General features: G+C 46.6%; 1 protein-coding gene across 2 annotated transcripts in view; it reads right to left on the bottom strand.

The window, feature by feature from the left end:
* Cpvl (carboxypeptidase vitellogenic like) overlaps positions 1-24850 on the bottom strand; it is a 108118-nt gene extending 83268 nt beyond the window's left edge. For both annotated transcript variants that reach the window (XM_057782421.1, XM_057782429.1), the window contains exons 1-5: positions 24676-24850; positions 17541-17659; positions 3999-4113; positions 3042-3100; positions 2045-2124 (exon numbers count right to left, since the gene is read on the bottom strand). In XM_057782421.1, coding sequence (XP_057638404.1) covers positions 2045-2124; positions 3042-3100; positions 3999-4113; positions 17541-17659; positions 24676-24850 — 548 coding nt within the window. The remainder of the gene's footprint in view (positions 1-2044; positions 2125-3041; positions 3101-3998; positions 4114-17540; positions 17660-24675) is intronic.
* Positions 24851-25710: the final 860 nt, after the last annotated feature.

The following is a 25710-nucleotide window of genomic DNA, read 5'->3' as shown; positions in this document are numbered from 1 at the left end:
AGTGATTAAGGAAGACCAGAAGACAGCAGCACCAGGCCAGAAATCTACATCAAAGTGGGGAAACTGCCTCCTGCCTTCATCCACAGTTTTCCAAGCCATGGCTCAGCAGCATCCTTTGTAGTGTGTGTCTGACCGTGAGTGAAGAAGTTCCTCTCTGACCACAAAGAAAGCCAATAGAAACACAAATGCTAAGTGTCTCCTTAGAAGGGCCATGCCTTCCAGGCCAGGCATTGTTCACAGAAAAATAGAACTCCATCTTCAGGGGTGGGGAGTGATGCGCGGGAGCTTTCGAAGGGAGAAGAAAGATCTGCTCTTTCACACACACACACACACACACACACACACACGCGCACACACACACACCCTGCAGTCCATTTACTAGTTCCAAAGCGAACACCCATCTGGCAAGCTGGGGGAGAAGAATGCAGTCACCAAAGGAAACGAATAGTGTAAACTGTAAAGGAAACAGCTGAAATCAGTTTTCTGCACTACTCTTGATTAGCTATTTTCCAGTTCTAAGAGCCCGAAGCAAAGGGAACTGAAACAGCTATAAACAACGGCTGCTTTGAAATACGGCCTCTTCCCATGTCATGAGAGAGGAGTCAGACCACATGTCAGCAGTAAACATCCACACACACGGAGGGTCAACGGCTGGCTGGAAGCATCCTTGCTTCCGGCTCAGGGGGTGAGGCACTCTGCAAAGCTCTGGCTAGCAAGGGGTGAACACGTTTCTTTCATAGAGAGCCTCCTCCCCCAGGGCATTTGCTAGTTAAACAATGGAGCTGAAGATCCTTGTGGTAAGGGGTGGGGGTGGGGGTCTGATCTGAAGGAGAACACACAGTGTAAGTAAGTGGTGCTGAGAAGCACTTGAGTGGGCTTCTGAGGACGGGCACTGTAGTTATGCCTACACAGGGAGAAAGACCATGGAGGTGGGAGGCCCAAAGAGGTCCCTCTGGGAGGATCAGCTAGTATGTCCCAAGGAACCACTGTGTGCATGCTCAATGGTGTAAGGACCTAGGTATCCCTGCTGGAAACTGAACCCAAGTGTTAGAATCTTGAGGGATTTTATGTGGGAAATTAGAGAGCAGTCGTATTCTTTTCTGGGTCAGCAGAGGGAAAGAAAGAGATGTCCTTGGCAGCAAATAAAGACCAGGAAGCCAGTCCCTCAGTTCCTGGCCTGATCTGTCCCTGAAAAGAAGAGCCACCCTGTGTCGTTCCCCCCACCCCCAGAGATGCTGGGTTTGCTCACTGGGTGATTAGCAGAGAGAGTGGGCAGGTGAGACTGGCTATTGGGAGTCTTCTAGCAGATTCTCATGCAGCGCTGAAGGGTGCCCGGGAGCTCTGAAAGAATTCAGACTTGTTCTCTACTAACAATTTATAGCCTGGGAAAATTGGACCGAATTAGAAAGGTTAAGATAGTTCTTAAAATGTACTAAAAATAGACGTACGGAATGCAAGAAAATGAAAGGAAAATTTATGTGTATATATACTTTAACCAAGAACACAAGTTTATATCGCTTCTCCCACTTTTTTTTGTAAGTAAAAGACAAATTTTGTAAGATGAAGGAGAAGGGAAATACCACTTTCAGTTTGGAAAAGTAACGACAAACCTACAGAGTGAACTATACATCTAGACCCACAGAAGGCACAGTTGTGGGAAAGAAGACAAATGCCCGGAGAAGACGTTATCTCCAGGCAAGCACAAAGTTAAATCGAATTTCAGAGACAGCTGGGAACTCCTAAGTCATCTGGAGGGATGGCTTGAGAAGGGATCTTTGGTTGAAAATGTGTACTGGACCTCTCCTAAGTCTTGGAGGATATGATTCTCAAATTTACATTTGTAATTTAGCTCTGCTGACTTTGTCTGCTGATCAGATAAACAATAACCAATGGCAAGGAAAGAACGGGCAGAAGACACCGTGTGTGCACACACACTTGTGTGGAAGTGTTCCCGGAACATTTTAGAAGTTGGGCGTGGTTAAGGACCAATTGGTAGTGACTACCACTGGGAGATTTTTCTTATCGCCACAGATGTGTGTCATACCGGTACAAGTCTTTGGCGACATCTCCCTCATTGATCGCGTATCCCTGGAGGCTGTCGGTGAAGCTAAAGCCTGTGCCCACCTGAGGGGGAAAGAGAGGAGGAGAAGCATGAAGACGCACGTTCCCTGGGGACTTTCAACTAGACCTCACACTGGGAGGTGGCCTTACTGATCCTGAAAACCACACCTCTGACTTCAGATCTCTGCCATTGCTCTATGTATCCTATGTCTCATGGAGGCATCCTGCGTCCCTTGGAAAGGGAAGAATACCAGGATTGGCTCTTTGTATCTAGATGCCTACATGAAAGATGGGGACGCCATTATTAAGCAACCACCATGAACCAGGGAACCCACTCCGTCAGTGAAAGGCTACCTACCCCTTATCCCATTGGTGACATTCAATGTTGTTTGAGATGGGAGGGTACTCCGGTGTAGGCTAGCCTAGTCCAGAGCTTATGATGTAGTTCAGGTTGGTCTTGAACTCATTATCCTACAACCCCAGCCTCCAATAGCTGGGATTATAGGTATGCTCCACCATGCCTGGTTGCTCATTTTATAAATTAAATTCTAATCTAAAAGGGGAAAGTATATCTATATTTTAGAAAATATACAGTAATATATTGCTTAATGGTGAGGACAACTTAAGCATTTGTTCTTGTTAGTCCATCATAGTGAAGATTCAGGCAAACCCAGAAGGCACAGACCGTCACACACTGGAGGCATGTATACAGTAACATGTTATTCTACTGGGCACACCAAGAAACTTCAGCACCATGCCAGGTATCTATATCTAAACATGGGTGATGGTTGAAAAGGTGGAGGAAAAGAGGAAAATGCAACTGACGGGAGCATCTCAGTTCCTTGATGGCCTTACAGAAACACCTTTGTGGATGTGGCCTACTGTTGACCAAAATGCCACCATGCAGCCATGACTGTGTTATAAAAAGAAAGGGGACCAGATACCAGGCTTGATGTTCCCTGGTGCCCCGTGGTACTTACGGGATTGTCAATGTAAAGCATGGAAAAGGTAGTGGTCCAAGGGAAGTCTCTGGAAAGAACTGTCAAAATAGAAGAAAGGGCTGGGATTGTAGCAAAGCATACCAAGCAAGGTGCTCCGGACCCCAGCAGACCCTGCCATCCTCCTGCCATCACGGGCCTCCCCTTTGCCACACGCTGGAAATCCAGTGCCCATTTTACCCATTTTCTTCTCGTCTGTAGTTTTGCTTAACATGGCAGTATCTACAGCTAAGAATGCAGCTGTGGCAACAAAATCTCGTGAGAATTGACATGAGACCTGTGCCCATCTGTTCCACCCTGCAAAGGATTCCTACACCCTACACCCGGGCTCTTGGATCCTCTTCCTCCTCCCCAGTGCTGAAGAGAACAACCCCACCAAAGCCGGCGCCAAAGATTCCACAGTGACTCACAAACCAATTCACACTCTGAACACTCACCCAGGGAAAGCAAACTCTCTCCCCAGAGAGACAGAGATGGAGTCGGCCCTGAGACACAGCCAGAGGTTCTTTCTCCACGTCAGCCTCACCCACAGCATCTTGCCTTCAAGGTGTCGGCTCACTTAAGTGATGGACTCATAAAGCATCCTATTCCCTCGGCTAATGAGGGATATAATTTCACCACTAGGCCCGTGCAAGAGGACTCACCCAAATAGTAATAAATACCAACTGGTTTTGCAAGCCAAGAATGCTGGAGTCAGCAGCTGGCTTGCAGAAAGCAGCTTAGACCCTTTCACTCACATTTGCAGGAGAAAGTAAGCCAGGCAGGACACTCACCCTGGGGGGCTCCCCCTTCAGGACAGACAGTGCCATAAAGTTATGTTTCTACAATCTGAAACTATTAAGCAACTTCTAGGGGTTCTTGTGTTTCTTCTGAGTTCGTTTTAGAGTAGATGCTGGCTGGAAGAAGGACCATGGGAAAAGTAGTCGAAGCATCACTTACCAGTCATGTTACGTGTGATAACATAAGGCCCATGTTCTTCAAAGAGTCCGAACATGGATGAACCTCCGGGACCACCCTGAAGCCAGAGGACTACTGGGGCACTCTTGTGATCTACCTGGAGGGAACAGAGAAGCCAGTGAGCAGAAATGCACCAAGGTTGGAGAAAGCACCCAAGTGCATGAAGCCTAAGTCTTCCACATCCTTGACAACATTCTAGAATGCCTCTGACCCCATGGGTCCCACTGTACTATAAATAAAGGTTGGATACCCTTTCCTAGTCAGGATTTACCTGTGTCCCCAAATGCTGGTGTCTTTCTGTGCAGTTGACAGCATCTTGCTGTCCTAATGGTCTATCTGTCCTCCAAGCATAGTAAGAAAACCAAATAACTTCTGCCCCTTCCTAGTTGGCTCAGTCCCTCACACAAGTACAGACATTGCCAAAGAGTGAGTGGCTAGACTCCTCTTCAGGACACTGTGAGGAGGCTGTGGTGAGGGGCCAGACTAACTTGTGAGGGTATCACCAGGAGTTGCAGTCAAGAATCTGGAGGAAGATACATGTGGACACAACCTTCCTGTCATCTAAGGTCTGACATAGGTTTCCTTGTGTGTTCTGAGCCTTCCTCTGAGAGTGCTCTAGGGAACAGCCATTGTCTTAGAATAGCCTTGACATGCAGGGCTACCTCCCGACCCACTCTTAACGGTCATGACATAAAGTACGGTAACTAATGCCCTTGGAGCATCCAGACACAGTAAATGTGATTGGCTGTTATAGCTGAGGGGAGAGTGTGCTGAAGGCCACAGTCAGGCTGGGCTTCTGTGAGTCACAATCTGGGGGTAAGTGACAAATACCTTCACTAAACTCTCCACACACAGGAGTTTAGTCACCAGCTGGGTGACTTAGGGAAGATGCCTAAGTGGTATGGCCTTCACTTTCCACACCTGTAAAATGAGCATTGATGCCGTTATCCACATTATGTTCTTGACGGGGGAGATGAATCACTTTCCATAAACCTGGCAAGGGGCTGTGCTCTGCGTCCAGCAAATGCTCGTTCCTGCTGCTGAGGATGAATGCTAAGGATTTAGAAGTGAGTCATGCTCAAGGCATCTCCAAATGGAAGACTAGGAGCGTGCTCATCTTGGTGGCTTTTCTTTGATCCTTTGGCCCCCAGCATCCCAGGTCTATTTCTTACTCCTTTATCTCCCTGCCTCAAATGTTGACACGCCACAAAAAAATCAGGTGAAAGTGGGGGTGGGGACAGGGAGAGCTTCTCTGTTGAGTCACAGCGGAAAACACTGAAAGCAGCAGTGTGTCCAAGCTGCTGTCAGGGAATCCTTGAACCAGGAGGCTCTGACACTACTTGGTAACAGAGCAGCTGTGGTGACCTGGCCCTCTGCTTCTTCCAGCCCCAGCTCCTTCACCTGCACCATGGTGGTAATACAGGCCTCCCCGGGTGCTCTGCTGTATGCTACCTACCCTGATCCACGCTTCCTGGATCCACCGTGTGCATCATTAGACACATGAGTTACTTCCTCTCAGAGCCTCTGCCACTCACCAGGACCTCTACCCTCCTATACTTTGATTCACCCAGTAGTGGGAGCAAACTCCACACAGCAATGGAAAACTGGGAAACAGGAAGGAAGTCATCCCCAATCTTCCCAGCTTTCTGGGAGTATGAGGTGCTAGGGTACATGGACTTTAGGATACTCAACCCTCAGGGCCCCACTAGGCTCCTGTATACCAGATGGTCTTCAAGATTGCTTTTATATTAAAATAATGTGGAAATCTCTTTATTAAAAAATGATTTCTGCCTTGGCTCAACCCACATAAATTGCCATGCTATCTGTGGTGTAGAGCAGGGTGGCACCTTCAGCTTTTTCCAGAAGTTTCTTTTATACTGGGGACCTGCAAGGTGACAGGGATCCTGCTTTCTTTGTCTCCTAGGCAACTAGTCTCCACTCCTCTTTTTTTCTTCCCTATCTTCCTGTGACCTGGCAGGGTTAAGGTTATTTCTAGACTCTCAGAAAAATAGCCTGGTTCTGAGAGGCCACACTACAGGACAAGGCAAACAGCAATGTGCCCAACAGGGTTCTTACGGGACTGTGAAGCAAGGCAGCCTGCATTCCTGGAATGGCTGAACTACCAAGAGCCAGCAGGACTCCAGCCTCAGCTGACCCCTCTCGGAGCCCAGCAGTCCTGGAAGCAACCTGTTCTTAAAGAAAGCCCTACCACGTGTCTTTCAACCTTGATGAGTCGAGCAGTCTGTGCGTTTGTGCCGTGCCTCAATCGTACGCTGGGATGTGAAGGCGTTATTTAATGCTATGTAGCCTAGAGTCGTTCACCGTACGGCATGCTGCTGTATGGTGAACCGTGACCATGACAGACATTACTCACTATGGCCACACTGAACTATGGCCACACTAGTGGCATGAAATTCTTACAGATAATTATCTGTGACTTATCTATTACTTGTGAGGTGAAGCCCTTCCCCTAGGAAAGAGAAGAAGTTGACAATGGCATCCTGAACAAAACCACACTGCAAACTTGATGGCCAAGGAAAGAAGAAACTTCTGCTAATGAGGCACAGGCGGGATGCAATTCAGAACTTTAAAAACATTAATCTCGTTAAAGTTATGATTCAAGACATTTAGTTCCTCCCCTGAAAACTTTAATTTTCCTCAATGTATTTTATATTTTATGTAGAGTATTGCTTTTGAAAATCTGTTACATTGACTGACTTATTTATTTGCACAGCACCCTTGTGGAGGTCCATGGACAAATCTTGGTAGCTGGTCCTCTCCTGCCATGCGGGTACTGGGGGACCAAACTCACACTCTCAGGTGGATGTGTTTACATGCTGAACCTTCTCAGCACTAGAACATATATTCTTAACTAAGGATTTTTAAAGATCATTTTCAAAATCCCTCTGCCCTTCCCAGCCTTATTTCCAAAAGTTGATCACGGAGATGTCGGCGGACTTCTCTCTACACACATGCCATGCTCATGGTAGTCTTATGGACACTCCATACGCCATAGACACAGTAAAGCCATAAGATCTTGCAGTTTCTGTGGTTGCTGGACCACAGGTTGTGGGCATCGCTGTACAGCAGTGAGGTATCACCATCATGCTGCCCACATCCGGCACAGTTCATCTGCTAGGACACACTATCTATTCTCAGGCCGCTGTCTTGAGCTGTGAGTTCACTCCTACTCATGGCCCCCTGGGGAAAATGCACACTGGTAACGAGTTTAGATACCAGAGCCACACTGCCAGGACTGGACTTCCAACTATGCTGCTTTAGAGCTGTGTGTCCCAGGGAAGATTCCGTCATATCTCTGCATCTGAGTGCCCTCTGTCTGGAATCACGGGTGGTTAAGCATATGTGAGCAGCAGGTACAGGCACAGCACTTCAGGTGGTGGCTGGTGTCTCTTTGTAAAGCGTCGGTTCTGATTGTTTTTTTTCTGATGGGTGGGAAGACAGCTAAGTGTAGCTGCATATATGATCAGATGAGCAGGGGAAACATGAGATTGAGGACTCAAAGGCAGGACTTTGGGGAGGTCATTCAAACGTCTTGGACCTCATAGATGAGTAGTCCCACTGGCAGAGAGCTATCTATTTGATGACAAAGACAGAAAACATCTAGGAGTGAATCACGGGTCTGAGTGCTAACTATCGCGAGAGCTGCTGTGAAGGGGAGGAGCAATGAAATGCAAAAGGGTAGAGGAGCTCTGGGTCTGCTGGACACCTAGATAGCAAAAAAAGATGGCCGACACAGGTAAGATGGGGCCCAAGAGGGTGAGGCCTTCACTGGTGAACAGGGAAGAACTGTGGCAGCCCAGTGTTTAGACGTGCCTGCCTTCCCACTGCTAGAGAACTGGAGACAAGGGGATTAAGAGTTAATGTTGGTCTGGACCACACAGAGAGACCCTGTCAAAATGGGAGTGGGGAGGGAAAGAGGGGAGAGAAAGAGGAGGGAGAAAGGGAGAGGGAAAGGGAAAGAAAATGCAGAGGGTGAAAAAGAGCAGGGAAAGGAAAGAACAAGGCCATTTTGTCAGTTGCCCTCTCAATTCCTCTGGCGACCCCTGGTGGCCAGTCCCAATCTTGGCTACTCCTTCCTCAAGATTTCTTGCATAATAAACAGCCAGCCCGGAGAAAGCACCTTTTCTATTCTGTCCAGTAGACTTTCTACACTAGCACATTCCACTGCTTACTATCAATGACTGCCAAAGAAAATGATCCTGTGCCTTCATGGGTTGTCGCTTGAAAGAAGCAAAATGCATGCATTCTAAACAGGTCCTGCCCAGCCCATCACTGTCCAAGTAAGAAACACATCAGCTATGCTCCTAGGCTTCCAACCATGTCTCCAACCAGACTGGACCCCAAGCTTTACGGCCATAGACAGACAATAAGACAGAGTATATATAACTTTCTATTGTCTCTTATACATATTGCTGAAATGGAGCGTCAATACATTGGGAGCAGGGACTAACGGTACCAATTTCAATCAGTGTGGTCCTCTATAAATTGCTGCTGTTATATATAAAAACCATGACCTGAAGCAATTTGGGTAGGAAAGTGTTTATTTCATCTTACAGTTTACGGTCCATCATTAAGGGAAATCAAGACAAGAACTCAAGGAAGGAACTGAACTGAATCGATGACCACAGAGAAATGTCACTTACCGGCTTGTTCAGCCTACTTTCTTGTGCCTCACAAGATCACAGGGTGGAACTGCTGTAGGAAATCCTTCAGCCAATAGCCTTTAAGTTACCTGTCCACTTGGGCATGACCTCTTATACTATAAATGCCAATGTAAAGCATGCGCCCGCCCCCTCTTCCAGCTGCTGTATTAAGTTGCTGTTTTCCCGTTCGAACAGAGGACTGTAATCTGTGAGTCTACCCCTAAATAAATAACCCTTTATTGTACTCAATTCCGAGCTAGTATAGAATTTCTTTTTTTTTAATTTATTTATTAAAGATTTCTGCCTCCTCCCCACCACCACCTCCCATTTCCCTCCCCCTCCCCCAATCAAGTCCCCCTCCCTCGTCAGCCCTAAGAGCAATCAGGGTTCCCTGCCCTGTGGGAAGTCCAAGGACCACCCACCTCCATCCTGGTCTAGTAAGGTGAGCATCCAAACTGCCTAGGCTCCCACAAAGCCAGTACGTGCAGTAGGATCAAAATACCATTGCCATTGTTCTTGAGTTCTCAGTAGTCCTCATTGTCCGCTATGTTCAGAGAGTCCGGTTTTATCCCATGCTTTTTCAGACCCAGGCCAGCTGGCCTTGGTGAGTTCCCGATAGAACATCCCCATTGTCTCAGTGTGTGGGTGCCCCCCTTGTAGAATTTCTTTTTAGCGTCCATCTTCACAAGACCACCAGAATGGGCTGGACCTGCCCATATCAATCATTCATTAAGAAAATACTCCACAGTCCAATCTGATGGTGGAATTCTTCAATGGATATTCCCTATTCCAAGGTGACTATTCTGTGTCAAGTTGACAAAAATCTAACCATTCCAGCAGTTATATATTACACAGAAGATTCTACTGTGCTTGCTCTGGGGAATTTAGGCAGCTTACCATATGAGAGGGCAATATTTTCGGTAGTACCCAATCTGTATGCCTACTTCTGGCCAACCTTTTCTTCCATGCCACAAAGAAACACCACACTAGGTAAGAGAACGCAATAGCCAAACCACTGGACTTTAAACCAGGCTTAAAATGGGAAGTGTGTTTCGTAAGTCACTGAGTCCTTGCCTGTGCTTCTATGTGCAGAGACTGATGGTTTGTAACACGTTCGCTCTTAATCGAAGTCATTAGTATCTAAAATAAATGTCTTTAAATTCCCCAAAGTGGATTTGAATGGACTCCTACTCTGCCCCACAGATATCTGCTCTTATGATGCTTCAGCTGCCACGCTGTGTTAATAAAGAAAAGGGGTTTTATTTAAAGCAATTAGTTTTGCAACCAGAATCATTAAACAGCTATGAAGTATCATTTTGATTCTACACACATAGTCCCAACACATGTGAACAGCTTGCTTAGGCTATCTGTGTGTTGCTAGGGAATGCTGCTCATCTCGCTTCATGTCGGCACACATTAGACCTTCCTTTGCTATGATCATTCATAGGGAAAATTAACTTTCGCATTTGTTTCTGGTCTCCTTCTACCGTTTCCAAGCTCCATCAGGTTCTTATCGAGCTTTGACTTGTCTCAGCTTTAAGCCCACTAGACTCCTCGGCTGGCTCTTCCCTAAGCATCCTAGGAGATTGAGAAGGCTTCTTAGGGCCTCGGGCAAGAAGGCTAGCTTAGAAGGAATGAGAAGATGTGGATGTGGGAGTCTGGTCTTTCTTCTTCTTCAAGTTAAGATGAAAATGACTGGAAAGGTTAACAATTTCTACCTCTGTATAGAACTTTCATTTCCCTCAAAAGACAACTGGACACAAAAAGTTTTCTACACAGTTCAAATATACTTAGGAATAGAGTCATCTATAACCTATCTTTTTTAGCTACTTTGTTTTGTTTTATATAGCTTTGCTATCTCAGATTCTTGATGCCTCAAGAACATCAGAAAGAAAATATGAAGGCAGTGGTCTTTGACTTCTAACACCTGCTGAATTGGCAATGGTTCGGGGGGTTGCCTGCAGTAGACATAGTTTGAGAACTCTGTTGACCCAAATGCCTTTCACAGGAACAGCTCCTACACTCATAAAAAAAAGGTCCATTGACCATGTTCCTATCGTATGACCCTTGGCTGATTGGATCAAGGGAAGATCACCTGATGTGAACTTTGGCCAGTCACACTGTACCTTCAGACACACACAGTGAATCCCTGTGAGTTCCATAACCAAAGTCAAGGTAAGCCTGAAAGCTGCAGTGTAACCAACCTGCCCAAATATCTGAAGACGTAAAGCATATTGATGTGTCAAGAAGGAGGGTGAGTGACATGCTGTCTGATCCAGCCCCTGGTGTGCCAGGAGTGAGGGCGAGTGACAAGTTGGCTGATCCAGCCCCTGAGGTCATTTTAGAACATCCACGGTTCCTCGGGAGAAAGAATGAGTGGCCCGACCACTCAGAGACCAGTCGTACGACAGGAACCGCATAGTCATTTCCCTGTGTGAATGACCAGTTGCTCTGTTTAACCGGACACACTAGCCTGTAATCCCGCTCGAAGATGCCCGTTTGCTGCAGCCACAAGGGGCGCAGACAGCATCAGGCAGAAGTCCAGATTGCTGAGCTAAGACCAGTATGCCCACAAGCTGCCTGTGTCTTCCCGGGAACAGGAAAGACAGTATAAAAGGCACAGACACAGAGGGAAATTCTCCATAGGTATGTAAAGAGAACACTGGGCTAAACAGCAGAGACCTTATCAACAGATTGATTTCTTGGAAGGGTGTGGGAATGCCCCAAGGCGCTCCAGACCTCCTTGAAGAAGGCCTGGAAACAACCCCTTGGAGCTAAATTCCCTGGATTGCCTGGCTGTAAGCTGGCGGCAGTTGGATGGTCACCCAGGTAGAGGGTCTCATGGTCTGAGTGAACAACTAAGGCAGAGTGTCACCCAACTGAGCAGCAAGACCAAAATGCAAAACATAGAACAGGGAAATGTAGCTAGACAAGGAACATAAAAGAGGCAACTCTGTGCTACAGTGCCAGCGCCCTCTACTGACGTACTCACCCAATAGCAAAGATGATTAAAGCTGTTGTCTAGGCTGAGATGCAAAACATGCAAGCATGCACACTGTCACACCCAACCTATACAGTAGCCACCACTGCCTCACCGTTTAGTGAGTAGGTACCAACGTTCACAAGATACTGTAGCTCAACCTAAAGGAAAAAGGTGTTAGCTATTTAGGGCAGTGTAGTGTTTCCAAATCTTAATAGTTTTTAAGACTTGATGGTAACATCGTCCCTCATACTGTCCATGGGTCAGGGACAGGGTGATGTCTGGCAGGGTGGCTCTGGCTCAGGGTGGCTTATCGAACTAAGACACAGCCCTACGTATCCATTCGTTGACCTTCCCTATTTGAATGAGATTAGACTGAACCCCAGGGAGAAAAAAAAATGCCTTATACCGAGTTAAACAACCAGGAATTGTAGACCTGGAACAGAATCCCTAGACCCTGACCTCCAGTTCATCTTTCCCAAGTTTAAGACCCCTGACAAGTGTACTAGGAAAGATGTGGAGTGCTGATATGGACCCTGGGGATCCTGGAAGTGTAGGGGACCTGAGAGGGAGCGGTCATTCTTCTGGAGCTCCCAGGGGGTTCTGATGAGCAATAGGGAGTCTGGACTCCCTCGCCTCTCTCACAAGCACTCTGCTACTGAGGAAGTCCTGACACCCAGGGGAGGAAGTATACCTGGCTACAGGAGACGGATTAGGGGGCCCCTGATTCCACCTTCACTGCCTAGACAAGCTGTCCAGTAGGTTCTCGGGACACTTCAGAACATCTGCCTCCACTGACAGAGATTGTCAGAGCAGCCCCTTGCTGTTCGGTGATGGCTGGGTGTAGGGATTGATAGCCTAACCCTGTGTCATGTTGATTTCCTGGTGTCTGGCTGTGGAGGGTCCAACTTGCTGGTTCCTGAGTGAGAACCTCTTCATAGGCTGCCCCCAGGGCCTCTCAGTATCTCAACTCTAAAAGCACCACATCAACCCAGAATCACGCCTATCCTCTGCCGGAAGAGCTAGGGGTGGACCTCAGGAAAGGGGCTGGGCTAACTCTGAACACTTCAAATTACTTGTGTTCCTAGAAGATAAGGTCAAAACCTGACTATCTCTTTCCAAAGAAGACAGCCTCAAAGGTCTTTTTATCTTCTGAAGTGTGACAAAGTCCAGTTTCACATGGTAATTTCCTTATCCAACAGCAATTAATCTACATTCTTGCCTGGTGATTGGGGCCTTCTGACTTGCAATTTCCCTCTATTTCCTTTACAGCCCATGAACTGTTATTTGTTTGGCTCAGTATTGGTGGCCACTGGTATCACCAAAGTGATAATGATAATAGGACCTAACAATAAACACGAGATTTACTGTGAGTCCGGCATTTCTCTAATCACTTAGCTCCATTACTTCTTTTGCCTTGAGACCCAGGCCAAGCAGCCCGCTGTTTGGATTCTCACTGTGAACTGAGACAGCAGATGCTCCATGCCCCTAGGAAATGAGCTCTGGCTCTCCATGCCTGACTAGTGCAAGAGGCCATACTTTCGACCTCTGTACCCCAGAACCTTTTGGGGTGACTTTTCTAGGGAAATGACACATGAGGGTCAAACACAAGGAAGTCTAGGTTAAAAAGCTTTAAATTCTGGCTCAGCCAAAGTGGGGTGAGCACAGGGCTTGAGTTCCGCTAACAGCAGCCACCAGAGGTGTTGTCTTCTATTGCTTACGGTGATCTGCCCATCCCAGGCAGAAAGCCTGCTATTTCCCCTACAGTATTCCCACTGCCCGCTGATGTTGTCTCCTGGAATTCATTATGCACTGACTGGTACACAATAATGGGAATCTCACAGAAATAACAGGAAAGCTAAATAATCCAAGAAGCAACATCCAGAAAGTGACTCAGAGGATGCTCTGAGTGCAGCATCCTTCCTGGATCTCTATTTTTGCTACCCTAGTTTTTAAAAAAGATGTCATTTTTTTTTCTGATGACATTGTCAGCTGCTTCCCTGGGACAGGCAAGGAACTCATATTTCTGCCAAATGAAAGGGACTTCCCTCATTGTAGCTGGCAGCTGCTTCTCCTTGGGCTCTGTACCTGCTGCACCCTGTTCCTTAGTTCCTAGTTGGAAGCCTTGAATACTTGCTTGTGCCTGTGAGCATCAGAGTGAGGTGTGGCACCATCTTTCCCTACCTATCCACACTGTGGCCTTTTCAAAACAAAACTCTGCTTGTTTCTGGTAGCTTGCCTGTCACTTCCTGCAGAACCCCAAGCCTAAGACATTTGTGCTGAGACAGCACACGCCAGGACTTCTGGGACCATCTTAGGATGTTTTTATGGCTATAGAACTGGATCCAAAAGACCACAGCCCAGTCAGTGGGTGAATAGCTATGTTTTCAGCTAATTAAGAGGGAAAAAATAACAAGCCAACTGGCTAACCTTGAACCCACAGAACATAAGGGAACTGCACCCCTCTCCAGTTCAGCATGCAAAGCCATACTAGACCAGGTCCGTCAGGTAGAAACAGAAGGAAAGGAAACCGTTCTATTGTTTGGTTCTTCTCTCATCTCTTCACATTATTAACTGCTGTCTTCCCAAATCTGAATAATTACTAAAAACTCATCATACAGACTCCAGTGAAGAACTTCTTGATCCAGAACCAGGCTGGACAATGTGTAAGAGAAAGGAAAGAAGCAGGCTTCACCAGCTGGGGTGGGGGTGGGAATCAAAGAGAGAGGAAGGGTGGGATGACAGGAGGCTGAGCCTCAGAAGATCTTAGTGGAAATGCCAAGAACAATTTGGAAAGCTGACCGCCGTGCTAGGGCACACCCCAAAGGGATGCAGGCGACCCCGGCCCCCTCCCACCAGGGTTTGACTAGTATGAGCACCTCTTTCTGGTGAAGATGGGGATCACTGTGGAACAGAGCAGTAGCCTGGAAAGAGGAAGGGGGAACAAAAAAATCTGGCATGGTTTAGTCCCCAAATTCAGCCCCGTAGGTATTAACTTACAGTGAGATAGGAGTTCCCGGTGTGTGCGCAGCATCAGGTCAGTAGATAAACAGTGCAATCCAAAAGAGATGGAAGGAAGTCCTTTGAATGTTTTCACCACAAGGAAAGAATTGTTTATAAGACATAACACGTATATATGCATTTGAAATCATGCTAACGTTTAAACATCACTTAGTGCATAGATGTATCAAAACAGCAGCACATGGTCGTCCACAAAGATGCTTAACTTTTATGTGTAGATTAAAATTTGCGACATAGCCAGGTGTGTTGTTACATTCCAGTCAACCAAGCACTGGGAAGGCTGAAGCAGGAAGATCACCACTAGTTCAAGGGTCACCTAGACTACATAGCAAGACCTTACCTCAAGCAAAACAAAGCTTAAATACATATATATGCATTTCCTAAATCAGGCATGAAACATCAGAGGAACTTGGGGTTTGAGAAACAAGTAAAAAGACATGAAGGGACAAGGTGTGGAGAGGAGAAACACGTATGGATCAGGATGGCAAGAAACATGACAAAGTCCTACTAGGAGCTCACAGAGAACCCCGGACCAGCTTAGAGTGTGACTGTCAAGCTGAGCTCTGAAACAGATGCAATATAAAAACGCAAGGAGCGCCTCTGTGTAATAAAGTGAGGTGATAAGTTTAGCTCTCAGTTAGGTCAAGTGACCTTGAGACCTCTGGGCTGTTTGCGGCTGAGGGTCGCTGGTTACCATTTTTCACCCTGCCTGGTTCTGCTGGAAGGCTCAGGAGAGCACACCTCCGTTTCTCTGCCAGCTGGAGTCTACCAGTGGCCAGCGCTAGGGAGAAGACTGGGCTCTTGCACAGAAGGGACCTTGGGCATAGCCACCTCCCGGTATCTTCCCATCTTTCCCCAAACTCTATGCTCTGCGCTCCTCAGTTACTCTTTCAACCTCAGTTACTCTTTCAACAGCCACACAGAGGAAGAAATTCCTCCAGAGTCCAGGAAAGTCTACCAGGGAACAAATGAGGAAGACACATTGATCTCCTGATTCCATATACATACATGTACACACACACACCAAAGACCCAACCTTACACACCTGAAACTCCCCACTGTCTACTGCCATGTCCGTTCTCTGAGGGGCAGCTTACTGTGAGGTGAAGTATATCAGAAGTCACATGGTTAGGAGAGAGAAGTAAGTCATGAAAACACAGCAGGACAGTACCAGGAATAAAAGAAAGAAAGAAATGGGAAGAAAACCTATTCAACTTCACAGTGGCATTGGTTAGAGCAGTTTACTAGGTTATTAAATATGCAACACTGTTGTATGCAAATCACATGCAAATATGAACACCAGCCTCCACGGATATAGGCTCTGCTTTCTCCAGCTTCTAAAGCAAATCCAATTTGGCAAGTGAAAAATAGAAAAGGGCTCAGTGGTAGGCTTTAAATGTATTTATGGACCTCAGTGCCTCCCCCAGAGCCCCAGAGGGACCTTCAACCTTAAAGGGTCTTGTTCACAAAGAATTGTGTCGCGTGGGAATGAGCCAAAACTTTCTGGTGAGCTCAAAAGCATTTCCTCCTGTGTCTCCAGGGACCTGGAGAGATGAGCAGCCTCTGAAGACCACAGGTGAGCCAGATGATTGAGCTGAGACCTGTTGGTTCCAGGGGCTCCCCACTCCAACCTCTCAGGGGCTCCCCACTCCAACCTCTCAGGGACTCCCCACTCCAACCTCCCAGGGGCTCCCACTCCAACCTCTCAGGGGTTCCCCACTTCTTCCTCTCCTTGGTTTCTCTCCAATGCCCACCCTGCCCCAAGTGTTACTTGAGTAAATTAAACAATTAAATGAATTGAACAATTAAAAGATACAAAGAAGGCCGTGACAGGAAGAGGGTTGCTGTGGTACTATAGTGTGTGTGGGAGGACTCTCATACCTCCTCCACAAACATTTATAGTGTGTGGGAGGACTCTCCATACCCCCTCCACAAACATTTATAGTGTGTGTGGGAGGACTCTCCATACCTCCTCCACAAACATTTATAGTGTGTGTGGGAGGACTCTCCATACCTCCTCCACAAACATTTATAGTATGTGGGAGGACTCTCCATATCCCCTCCACAAACATTTATAATGTGTGGGAGGACTCTCCATACCCCCTCCACAAACATTTATAGTGTGTTGGAGGACTCTCCATACCTCCTCCACAAAATTTATTTATTTTTAGAAACATATTAAAGCATTTTTGAAAGATTCTCAAGCCTTGTAGGAACTAGAAAGTCTAAGGGAAGTGGGGAAGGATAATGGGTCACATGGTCTAAAAGTAGTAAAGGGGCCACTAGGAGAAGAGGGGTACAAAACAGGAGAAGGAGGGGAGGCAAATGGGGGAGAAGGGAGAAAGAAAATCAACAACAACAAATGAGGCATAGACATTCCATAACAAAGTCTGTTACTATGTTAAAACTACTGTCCAACCTACTGTGTGCTAATTTTAAAGAAAGGCTATGAACAAGCTGGGAGATGGACCAGTCATCAAAGTGCTTGCAATGAAAAAACGAGGACCTGAGTCTGGATCCTTGGTACCCACATATAAAAATGGGTTTGGTAGCATAGGTTTGTAACAGCAGCATTTCAGGGACAGAGGCAAACAGATTTCTGGGGTTAGTGGCCAGCCGGTTTAGCCGGATCAATGAGCTTCAGGTTCAGTGGGAGACCCTGACTCAAACAATAGAGTGAAGAACAAATCAGGAAGACACATTGATCTCCTGCCTCCATGTACATACACGCAGACACACGTACATACACGTACACACATACTCATAGGAAAAGCCATGGGTCTACCCCGGAAGCTACTATTTCCGTTCGTTCTGGAGTGAGCTCCCCTCAGCTCTCCACTACAGGGCTTGGCCACCTACCTGAGCTGGAAAGAACCAGAAGAAGAGGTTGCTGTTGTAAGTCTTATTCACCGTGATGTAGCCGGAGTAACTCTTCAGGCTCATCCCAGGGAAAGGACTGACCATGCTCTTCTTTTGCCCTGGTGAAGAGAAAGAAAATGCACCCAAAGATTAGAGACCACACTCCATGAACCTGCTCAGACTAGGGGAGACCTATGCCAACCACCAGGCCAGGATACAAAGCTGAGAGGAGGCCTCATGAGGAGTCCTCTCAATGGCAAATTCCAGCCTCCTCCAACTGGTTCCCTAGACTCCCCATTCACGGTGAGGTCAAAAGAAGCTGGGAAGAGGGCCGGGATCTAAAGGGGGCCAGGAGCCAAGTCTTTGTAGCTGTTCTTTTGTTTTTCCTTAGAGAAGGAACTCACCTATCTTCTCTATTGTTTGAGACACTCAGGTGTTTCCACTGTACCCAATGAATGGGCAGGAGAAAGGATACAGGGAAGCAAACTAAGCCTCTAACCCCACCTTCCTGTTGTTAGGGGCACAAAGTCTGCTGGCCTCTTAAGGATCAGACCTGAGGGGCTCAGAGTGGCTGCAGAAAGGAGCTGAACCTGGGGTGACCTCATGGCTACACAGGGGGCCAAGTAGAACAGGGACGATTGTGCAAGGCGGAGACCCTGGATTTCTGATGCCCACAGCGATAGAAAAGGAGAAAGAGGACATCCTCAGCCAGCCTTGGGGGCCTTAGAACGAGATGATGCTGATGGAAGCCAAGACTTGCAAGGCATAGAAAAGGCAGGTGACTTTCCCAAGGCCTCCCAGCATCAAAGAGAAGCTAAGGCACACATACATCGGTAGCCACAGTCAGGCTGCAATGCTCCTTCCTGCCTCTCAAAAGTGATTGCACTTTTTTCCCGGGCATAGGAGAAAAGGAGTGGGAGAGAATGAGCTACAAGGAACAGGGTAGAAAAAGAACAGAAAGTGGGTGTTGGGGTACACAGGAGCAAGAGGAAGAGAAATGTCCTTCAGTACAGACTCAGTCCGGGACGGCATTTCAGTCTGAGATATATTAAGTTGGAGAATGCTTAGGAAGTCAACATGCCATCAACTGATGATACCCACTGTGGTGGGCATCTCTCCCCAGCCCAGCACACAACCATATCACTGACAAAAAAAAGAAATCTACCATTGTAAGAGTATTCGATTCTGAAGGAAGTGATGTAAAACCCTGGGCCTTTATCCCACAAACCCCCGACTCAGTGCAGGAAGGAACAGTCTTGCTGCCTGGCTGCAGCTACTGGGGTGTGTGTGTCTCCGTTCCTCTTTAATGCTGGGAGGCGTTGGGCATGCTACCTCCCCTCCTATGCTTCTCCCTTGTCATAGCCTTGTAAGTCTTAGCTTTGAGACTATGAGCTCCTTTCTTAGAAGTGGGCATGCCTTTCTAAGGGGTGCACTTCTGGAACACACTTCCATGTCCTCTTCATTTATTCTCCCTAACACAACCTAACCAATGTTGTGCCTCTGGGTGGTGGCAGCCAGCCTCCCCTGTGCGTAGATTCTCAACCAGGACAAGTGCCCCCTTTAGGCGTCCACAGGAACCCAGAGTCATTGTGTTCAAGCCTGTCAAAAGAAGGCAGCTAGGGGGCTTGGGAGGTCACTCCATCAGCCAATGGTTTGCCTTGCAAGCATGAGGGCCTGGATTGAACCTTGACTTGAGGACCTACTGAAAAAGTCAACTTGCAGTCTCAGTGCTGAGGAAGCTGAGACAGGAAGAGCCTTGGGGCTCACTGGCCTGCTGCTCTAGCCAAATTAGTGTGTTCCAGCCTAATGAGGGACTGTCCCAAAGGATGTAGATAACATTACTAAGGATGACACCCAACACTGTCCCCTGACCTCTACGCTGAGGCACATAAGCACACATGAGTACATCCATATACATACACACAGGAAAAGGGGGATAGGAAAAAAGCTGGCTTGCACCACACATAGCTACTGTTGTCCAGAAAGTGGCCGTGGTGACTGAGATTAGCAGCAGCTGGGGGAAGAGATGGAGGTAGAGCAAAGGTCTCAGTGGGGAGTGGACCGAGGGCTCAGCTGGGCTAGCACGGTAGAAAGCTGGGCTTTGTGATCAGACAGACCTGGTTTATAACCCATATCAATCTTTCATTAAGTAATTCATCTCCAAGACTCTTTCCTTCTGTGACAAATGTGGACATAGATTGCCATGAAGAACAGCAAAAAGTGCTTAAGAATGTGCCTTTGAAATGTCAGAAGAGCAAATATTCAGTATCTGAGAGCTGGATTTTGTGGGTGGATGAATTGAAAGGCAACCTCCAGGGTGGGGCCCTGATGCAATAAGGCTGTGGCTGTGTAAGAGCAGAAGAAGTGTAAGCCAGCGTCTGTAGTCTCTCACGATGGCCTGTGCTGTTTCGGGGCTCTATGAGGTGCCCGTGCCCAAAGTGACCTCACCAGGTCCAGCTCTCTTGGGCTCTGCGGCCTTCAGAATGTCAAGCTAAGTAAACCTTCATTGTTGATAAACTGGACTAACATCTGCACCCCAAAAATGACCCAAAAGAAGCAGGGAAAGGCTTTTAAGATAAAGACAAGAGAAGTTTCTGGAGAACATGTGATGGTTTGAGTAAAAATGGCCCTCATAGGCTCCTGTATTTGAAAGCTTAGTCCACCAGGGAGTGACACTATTTGAGGAATATTGGGAAGTGTGACCTTGTTGGAGGAACTGTCACTGGGGGTGGGCTTTGAGGCTTTGAAAAGCCTGTTCCAGGTCCAGTCTTCCCTGCCACCCTCTCTCTCTGCCTGCAGATCAAGTTGTGACCCTCAACTCCTTCTCCGTCATCATGTCTGGAAGATTCTGACATCCTTCCCACCATGATAATGGACTGAACTAAACTGTAAACAAGTCTCCTGCTAAATGTCTTCTCTTGTAGGCGTTGCCTTGGTCCTGGTGTCTCCTCACAACAGAACGGTTACTAAGACACTGGGCTTGCCTCAGCTCCCACTCTTCCCTCCCATTGTCACTTTTTTCCTCTCCTTCTCCTCTCAGCCAAAAGAGAATCACACTCCAGCGTCAGAAAGCACTTACCTTAAGCAAATATATTAATTTTCTCACCATCACACAGACGCGCATCCATTCCCCAAAAAAAAGAATGACCAAGAAGAAGTAAAAGCTGAAGGCTGGAGTGGGTGAGGTCCAATCCAGAGAGAGGAAATGGGGAGGACGGGATTTCAGAGGGAAGACAGAGAAAAATGAGAGGTCAAAGTACAATGAGAAAATGAGAAAATAAATAATAGAAAGGAGCTGGAGGGAACGGGATATGGGCGAGAGATGATTGCACCAATCTGTCTCTGAGAGCAGTGAGCCCGGGGTCTGCAGGCTAGCTCTGGATGAATCTGGCTGCTCACTTGCCCCTCCGTCTAGAGAATGCCCAGGCCGCCTCTCTACTGACATGTTCTTAGGCTTGTCCTGTCCCTTTCTGCTCCTACAGCAGCTGTCGGGAGGCAGCGGGTCTGTCATACTTAATCTCTGAATCCCTGGGACTTAGCGTGATAGTCCACATACTTAAGACACTCCGTAAATACTTTTTAATGAATGAATGAATGATAATGAAGGGCAGATGAATGAATGAATGAAGAATGAATGAATGGGCCGCCACTGACACTGTGCTGGGATTACCATATTTCTCCAAACCCCTTTGGAAAACAGACCTTGTCAATATCTTAACAAATTTTGAAGACCCCTTTCCTCTTTAAAGACCCCTTTCTATTTATGAAAGTGTTTTTGTTTCATATTTTAAATTTCTATTCACTAAATCACAGTAAGATAATCAAAAGTTCCCTTAACTAAGGTGATTTTTAAGTTTGTTCGGACATCCGTTTCATCCCTAGCTCAGAGTCAGCTGTTAATGCAGTCTGGAAAACAGGCTCCCACCTGCAGTTTTTTTTATCTTTCTGACACCGTGACTCACAAATACAAATGTTTAAAAAACAGTTAAAACAAGAAAAGGTTCTCTTTGAAGTCATCTCCCTCCTGTCTTTGCTGTCTGCGGCTGTTCCCAGCGTTTGTGACATTAATACTCTGAGAATTATTGGAGTGTGGCCAGCGACTGGTTGAGCCAGCCAACTGGGGTACACATTTAGACCCACAAACACCCCAGCTATCTCCAGCGTAGACAGACACTTTTAGTCCACAGACAACAAATTAGAACCCCCAACAACAAATATCCTTTCAAATTTGTGAAAATATAGTGTTTGTAAAGATGTTAAAATTTGCCTTCTGCATTTTATTCCAGAATGTAAGGATTTATTTTAGCCTCAGAGAAAGCAAACATGCAATTACAATTACATAAAATTAAGCTAGCTAATTAGGTATTAAAAAAAACAAAAATCCCCTTGTCTTTTTGTGAACTACTATTTATCTGAAAAACGCTCTGTTGCAATGTTAAGACTCCCATTTCTGCAGCTTTGACAGACTCCATTGACAACGGGGATTTGAAGAGGGAGCTGACCATCTGTCCACAGCTCCCTGAACTTTCAGCAAAGCGGATGAATAAAATTATCCTTAATTATGTTGTGGGGCAGCATCTGAATCCCCAGATGTGCCAGCTTTTGGATCCACCATTCAAACTCCACTCAGCGATTCCGAGTGTGAAACACAACTCTAATAACAGAAGTGTCTCAGATTCATAGGATGGAGATCTGCTGGGCCTGCAACCAAAGGACTAGAGACCAGGCTTTCTCCCTTACTGTGTATGCCCATAACCATGGATGCTGCAAGGGAGGGATGGGGATGACCTATTGCTCGCGTGTATTCCGCAATGTTCTTTTCACTCAGTTCTGCCACACAGGACACAGACATGCAATGGCTTCTTCACCTAATGCATTGGCTTAGCTGTCTCCTGATTCCTGTGCACAAAGACCCTTCTTCGCTCACCCATATCTTACCCACAGCCTTGAGTCAGGAGATGATCACATGGCACAGCGGTTCATAGTATCGTTGGTAGGCAAAGGTTATGATCCTAGATATGCTACTTACTGGTTTTATAGCTCTGGGCAAGATACTTATCTTCCTAGAGCATCAGATTTCTCATCTATGTAATGGGGACAATAATTACGTTTTTTATGAGGGTTGTTCTTTATGAGCTAATATATGGAAAACGTGGTTTCTGGCCTAGTTAAGACTCAAATGTAAATTGCATAAGTATTTATTAAGTGCCTACTGCATAAAAGTCTTGTGCTAGGTATTAGGGAATAATAATATTATTAATCATTATTTATTATTTTTTTATTCATTTAATTTTACAATATATACTTTAATTCATTATTAATTATTACTACTACTACTATTTTCTATTTTGATTATATCAGTGGTGTCCCTTCTCTCACTTTTGAGCATACTTGGCTTGGACGTAATACTTCACTGCATTCCTTAACTGGTTCCCATGCATTGGTACATTGATTTCAGAGGACCACAGGCTTCTCAAACAAAGGAGAATAAACTTCTACAGGCAAAGCACAGAGCAGAAGCCAGAAGATCTGAGCCCCACAGGCTTCTCTGCTCCCACATCTTCCCAGCTTTCCCTTGGCAAGTCCAGATGCCCACATCTCCTTCCTTGCATGCTGCTGGGTAGAAGTTGGTTATAATGACCTCAGCCCCTTTTCAGCTCAGCATCAAATGATTTTCCTTGACTTCTTGCCAATGAGATAAATCTGCGCATCCGTCTGAAGTTCTAAGGAAGCTGAGCTTCATGCAGTGCTGCACTGTGGCGTTGGGCTGCTGACCTGTTTCCTACTCGGATACAACTTTTAGAATCAGCCCCTGTGGCCAGGCAGCCGTCTTTCTGTGAATTTGACTGTAGAAAGTGAAACCGAATCCTTTTTCATGTGTTCTGATTATACAGTGAAGGCCCTTTTACCTTCCTGTAGCAAACAGAAAAACCTAGAACCAACTCAGATTTCATGGAGAAGCCATGAAGGTGGGATTCAACCCCCTTGATAAGAAAGGAAACAAAAATGGTAGCAACCCGTTGGTTTGAGGACACTTCTAATGGGGAAGCTGCTTTATTGTAGACTTCCTTGTAGAGTGTTTAGACTTACTTGTGGCCTGCTGAGACCTGAAACTTTTGCCTTCATCCACCCTCAGTCCCATCGAACCTTCCAGAAAGTCCCTCTTCCCTTTCTCTCCAACTCGGTCCCCTCCGGCAGTGCTTCAGATCACACCTCACACATCCCTTCCTTCAGCAAACACTCATTGTCTGTCTCCTCTTCGCTTGTGACCCTTCCTGGACTCCTCCTGGCCACCAGCCCAGTCCTCAGCTCCTTTGTACAAACAATTCCTCAAAGCCAGAGCCTGGACACTATTTGTAGCTTCAGGGTCAACTGAGTTCCCCCAGATGAGGTTCTTTGTGGCCATGGTGACTTTTACCTAAGCACCAAGATGCCATAAGAGCTCACGCAATCATACACTTCAGTCTAGCGACAGCAAATGTGACTTCTTCCTATTCAGTGGCAGAGATCAGCCTCCTGATAGTCTCCTAATGACTCCCCTACAGATGCTAAGATTTGGAAAGAAATTTACAAGGTACGGGCAATTTTCTAAGTTTTTTTTTTCCACACTAGGTTTCCCTGGCATCCTTCCAAGTTATGCAAGATGCTAGTTAAATCTGCATCTTCCAGACGAGACAACCGAGGCCTGGGCTGTGGATAACATGCCAGGTGAGAGGCACAGCGAAGTGGCTGGAGGGAAGCCCTGCGAGTGTGGAACCCACACCTACCAGCTGGCATCGGTGGGAATTCTGGCAGGGCCATGGAGCTCCTCCTTCAGTCTTCCTAAGCGGACACACCTTCCTTTGTTGACCAGCACGAATGCCAACACTCACGCGTCCAAGTTGCAAGGCTTGCACTGGCTTTGTCCGTGCTGCACCCCTGGGAGCCACCCACTGGTTTTGTAAAGAGAAACGCTGCAGCTCAACCGCATCCATATTCCTTCCCCAGCCCCTCATTCTAGCTCAAAACTCAGATGATACACGGCATCCAGTCTTGAGTATTTGAAATAAAGCCACTGAATAAGAACACTGACAAGTGTTTCGCATCTTGGGGGATAATTACTTTTAAAATACCATCGTTCATTTTTCGGACTTACCCTCCTTGATCTTCCCAGCTTTGATATAAGGGCTAAGAAATAGAGGCCGTCCTGCATTTCCCTGGAATGGCTTGGAAACATGGGCACTTCGATATATGGAGCGAAAGAGTCCATCCCCAGGGTTGACCGTAAACAGGATCAATGAAACAACCACCTTCCACAGGGCATCAACCATTTCTCGGCCTGGGGTGAGAGCAGTAACATTCCACACATCAGTCAAAAGCCAGCCTAGACACTTTACATGCAAGAAATCTATTTGTTTACTAAAAGAAAAGCAAAACAAACACAAAACCCTTTCCTGTATAAAAGCAGTTTGCTGATTTCCTTCGACTTACTTCACCAGGAGATAAGCAAGGCCCACCCAACCCCTGTTGATCCCCACCTCAGCTACCTAGAGAGAGATTCTACAAGGGATTTACAGTATGCCAGGAAAGCAATTGCTACATTTAAAACCATGGCCTAGATAAGAAATCCAGTAGAGAATTAAGGAAAGCCCAGAAGCAACCAGGGCTCTAGAAAAGGCCTCTCAGTGAGTGATAGAGACCACTCCATCACTGCAGAATGGCAGGGTATTGGTGCACATTTCAGGTGGAGATGACCTAGGCAGCTCTCCCCAAGGTAACTGGAAATGAAAGGGGGTCAAACTCAGGCACTGAGTGCTAACAGGAAAAGCACACACACACACACACACACACACACACACACACACACACACACACAGCACTGAACATACAGGAGATGACTTAAGGAGAGACCAAGGGTTACCAGTGCATCACAGGGGAATCTGAAATGAACTGTAGGTTTTTCTAGCATCACTGTCTCTTACAAACCACAAGTTTTATATCCAACAACAAAACAGAAAGAAGAAATGAAGGATCCTATAACTATTTATAGGTTCCTCTGCTCGTCGTCATCTGATAAGTAAACTTAAGAAATCAGGCCCCACAGGGTACATACATGCCTACAATCCTAGTGCTTAGAAGCTGGAGTCAAAAGGATCAGACGTTCAAGGTCGTCTCTGACCACCTAGAAATT

The sequence above is a fragment of the Chionomys nivalis genome, chromosome 1 (assembly GCF_950005125.1).
Source record: "Chionomys nivalis chromosome 1, mChiNiv1.1, whole genome shotgun sequence".
NCBI classification, from domain to species: domain Eukaryota; kingdom Metazoa; phylum Chordata; class Mammalia; order Rodentia; family Cricetidae; genus Chionomys; species Chionomys nivalis.
Note: the sequence above shows the minus strand (reverse complement) of the source record. Positions and strands in the feature narration are given on the sequence as shown.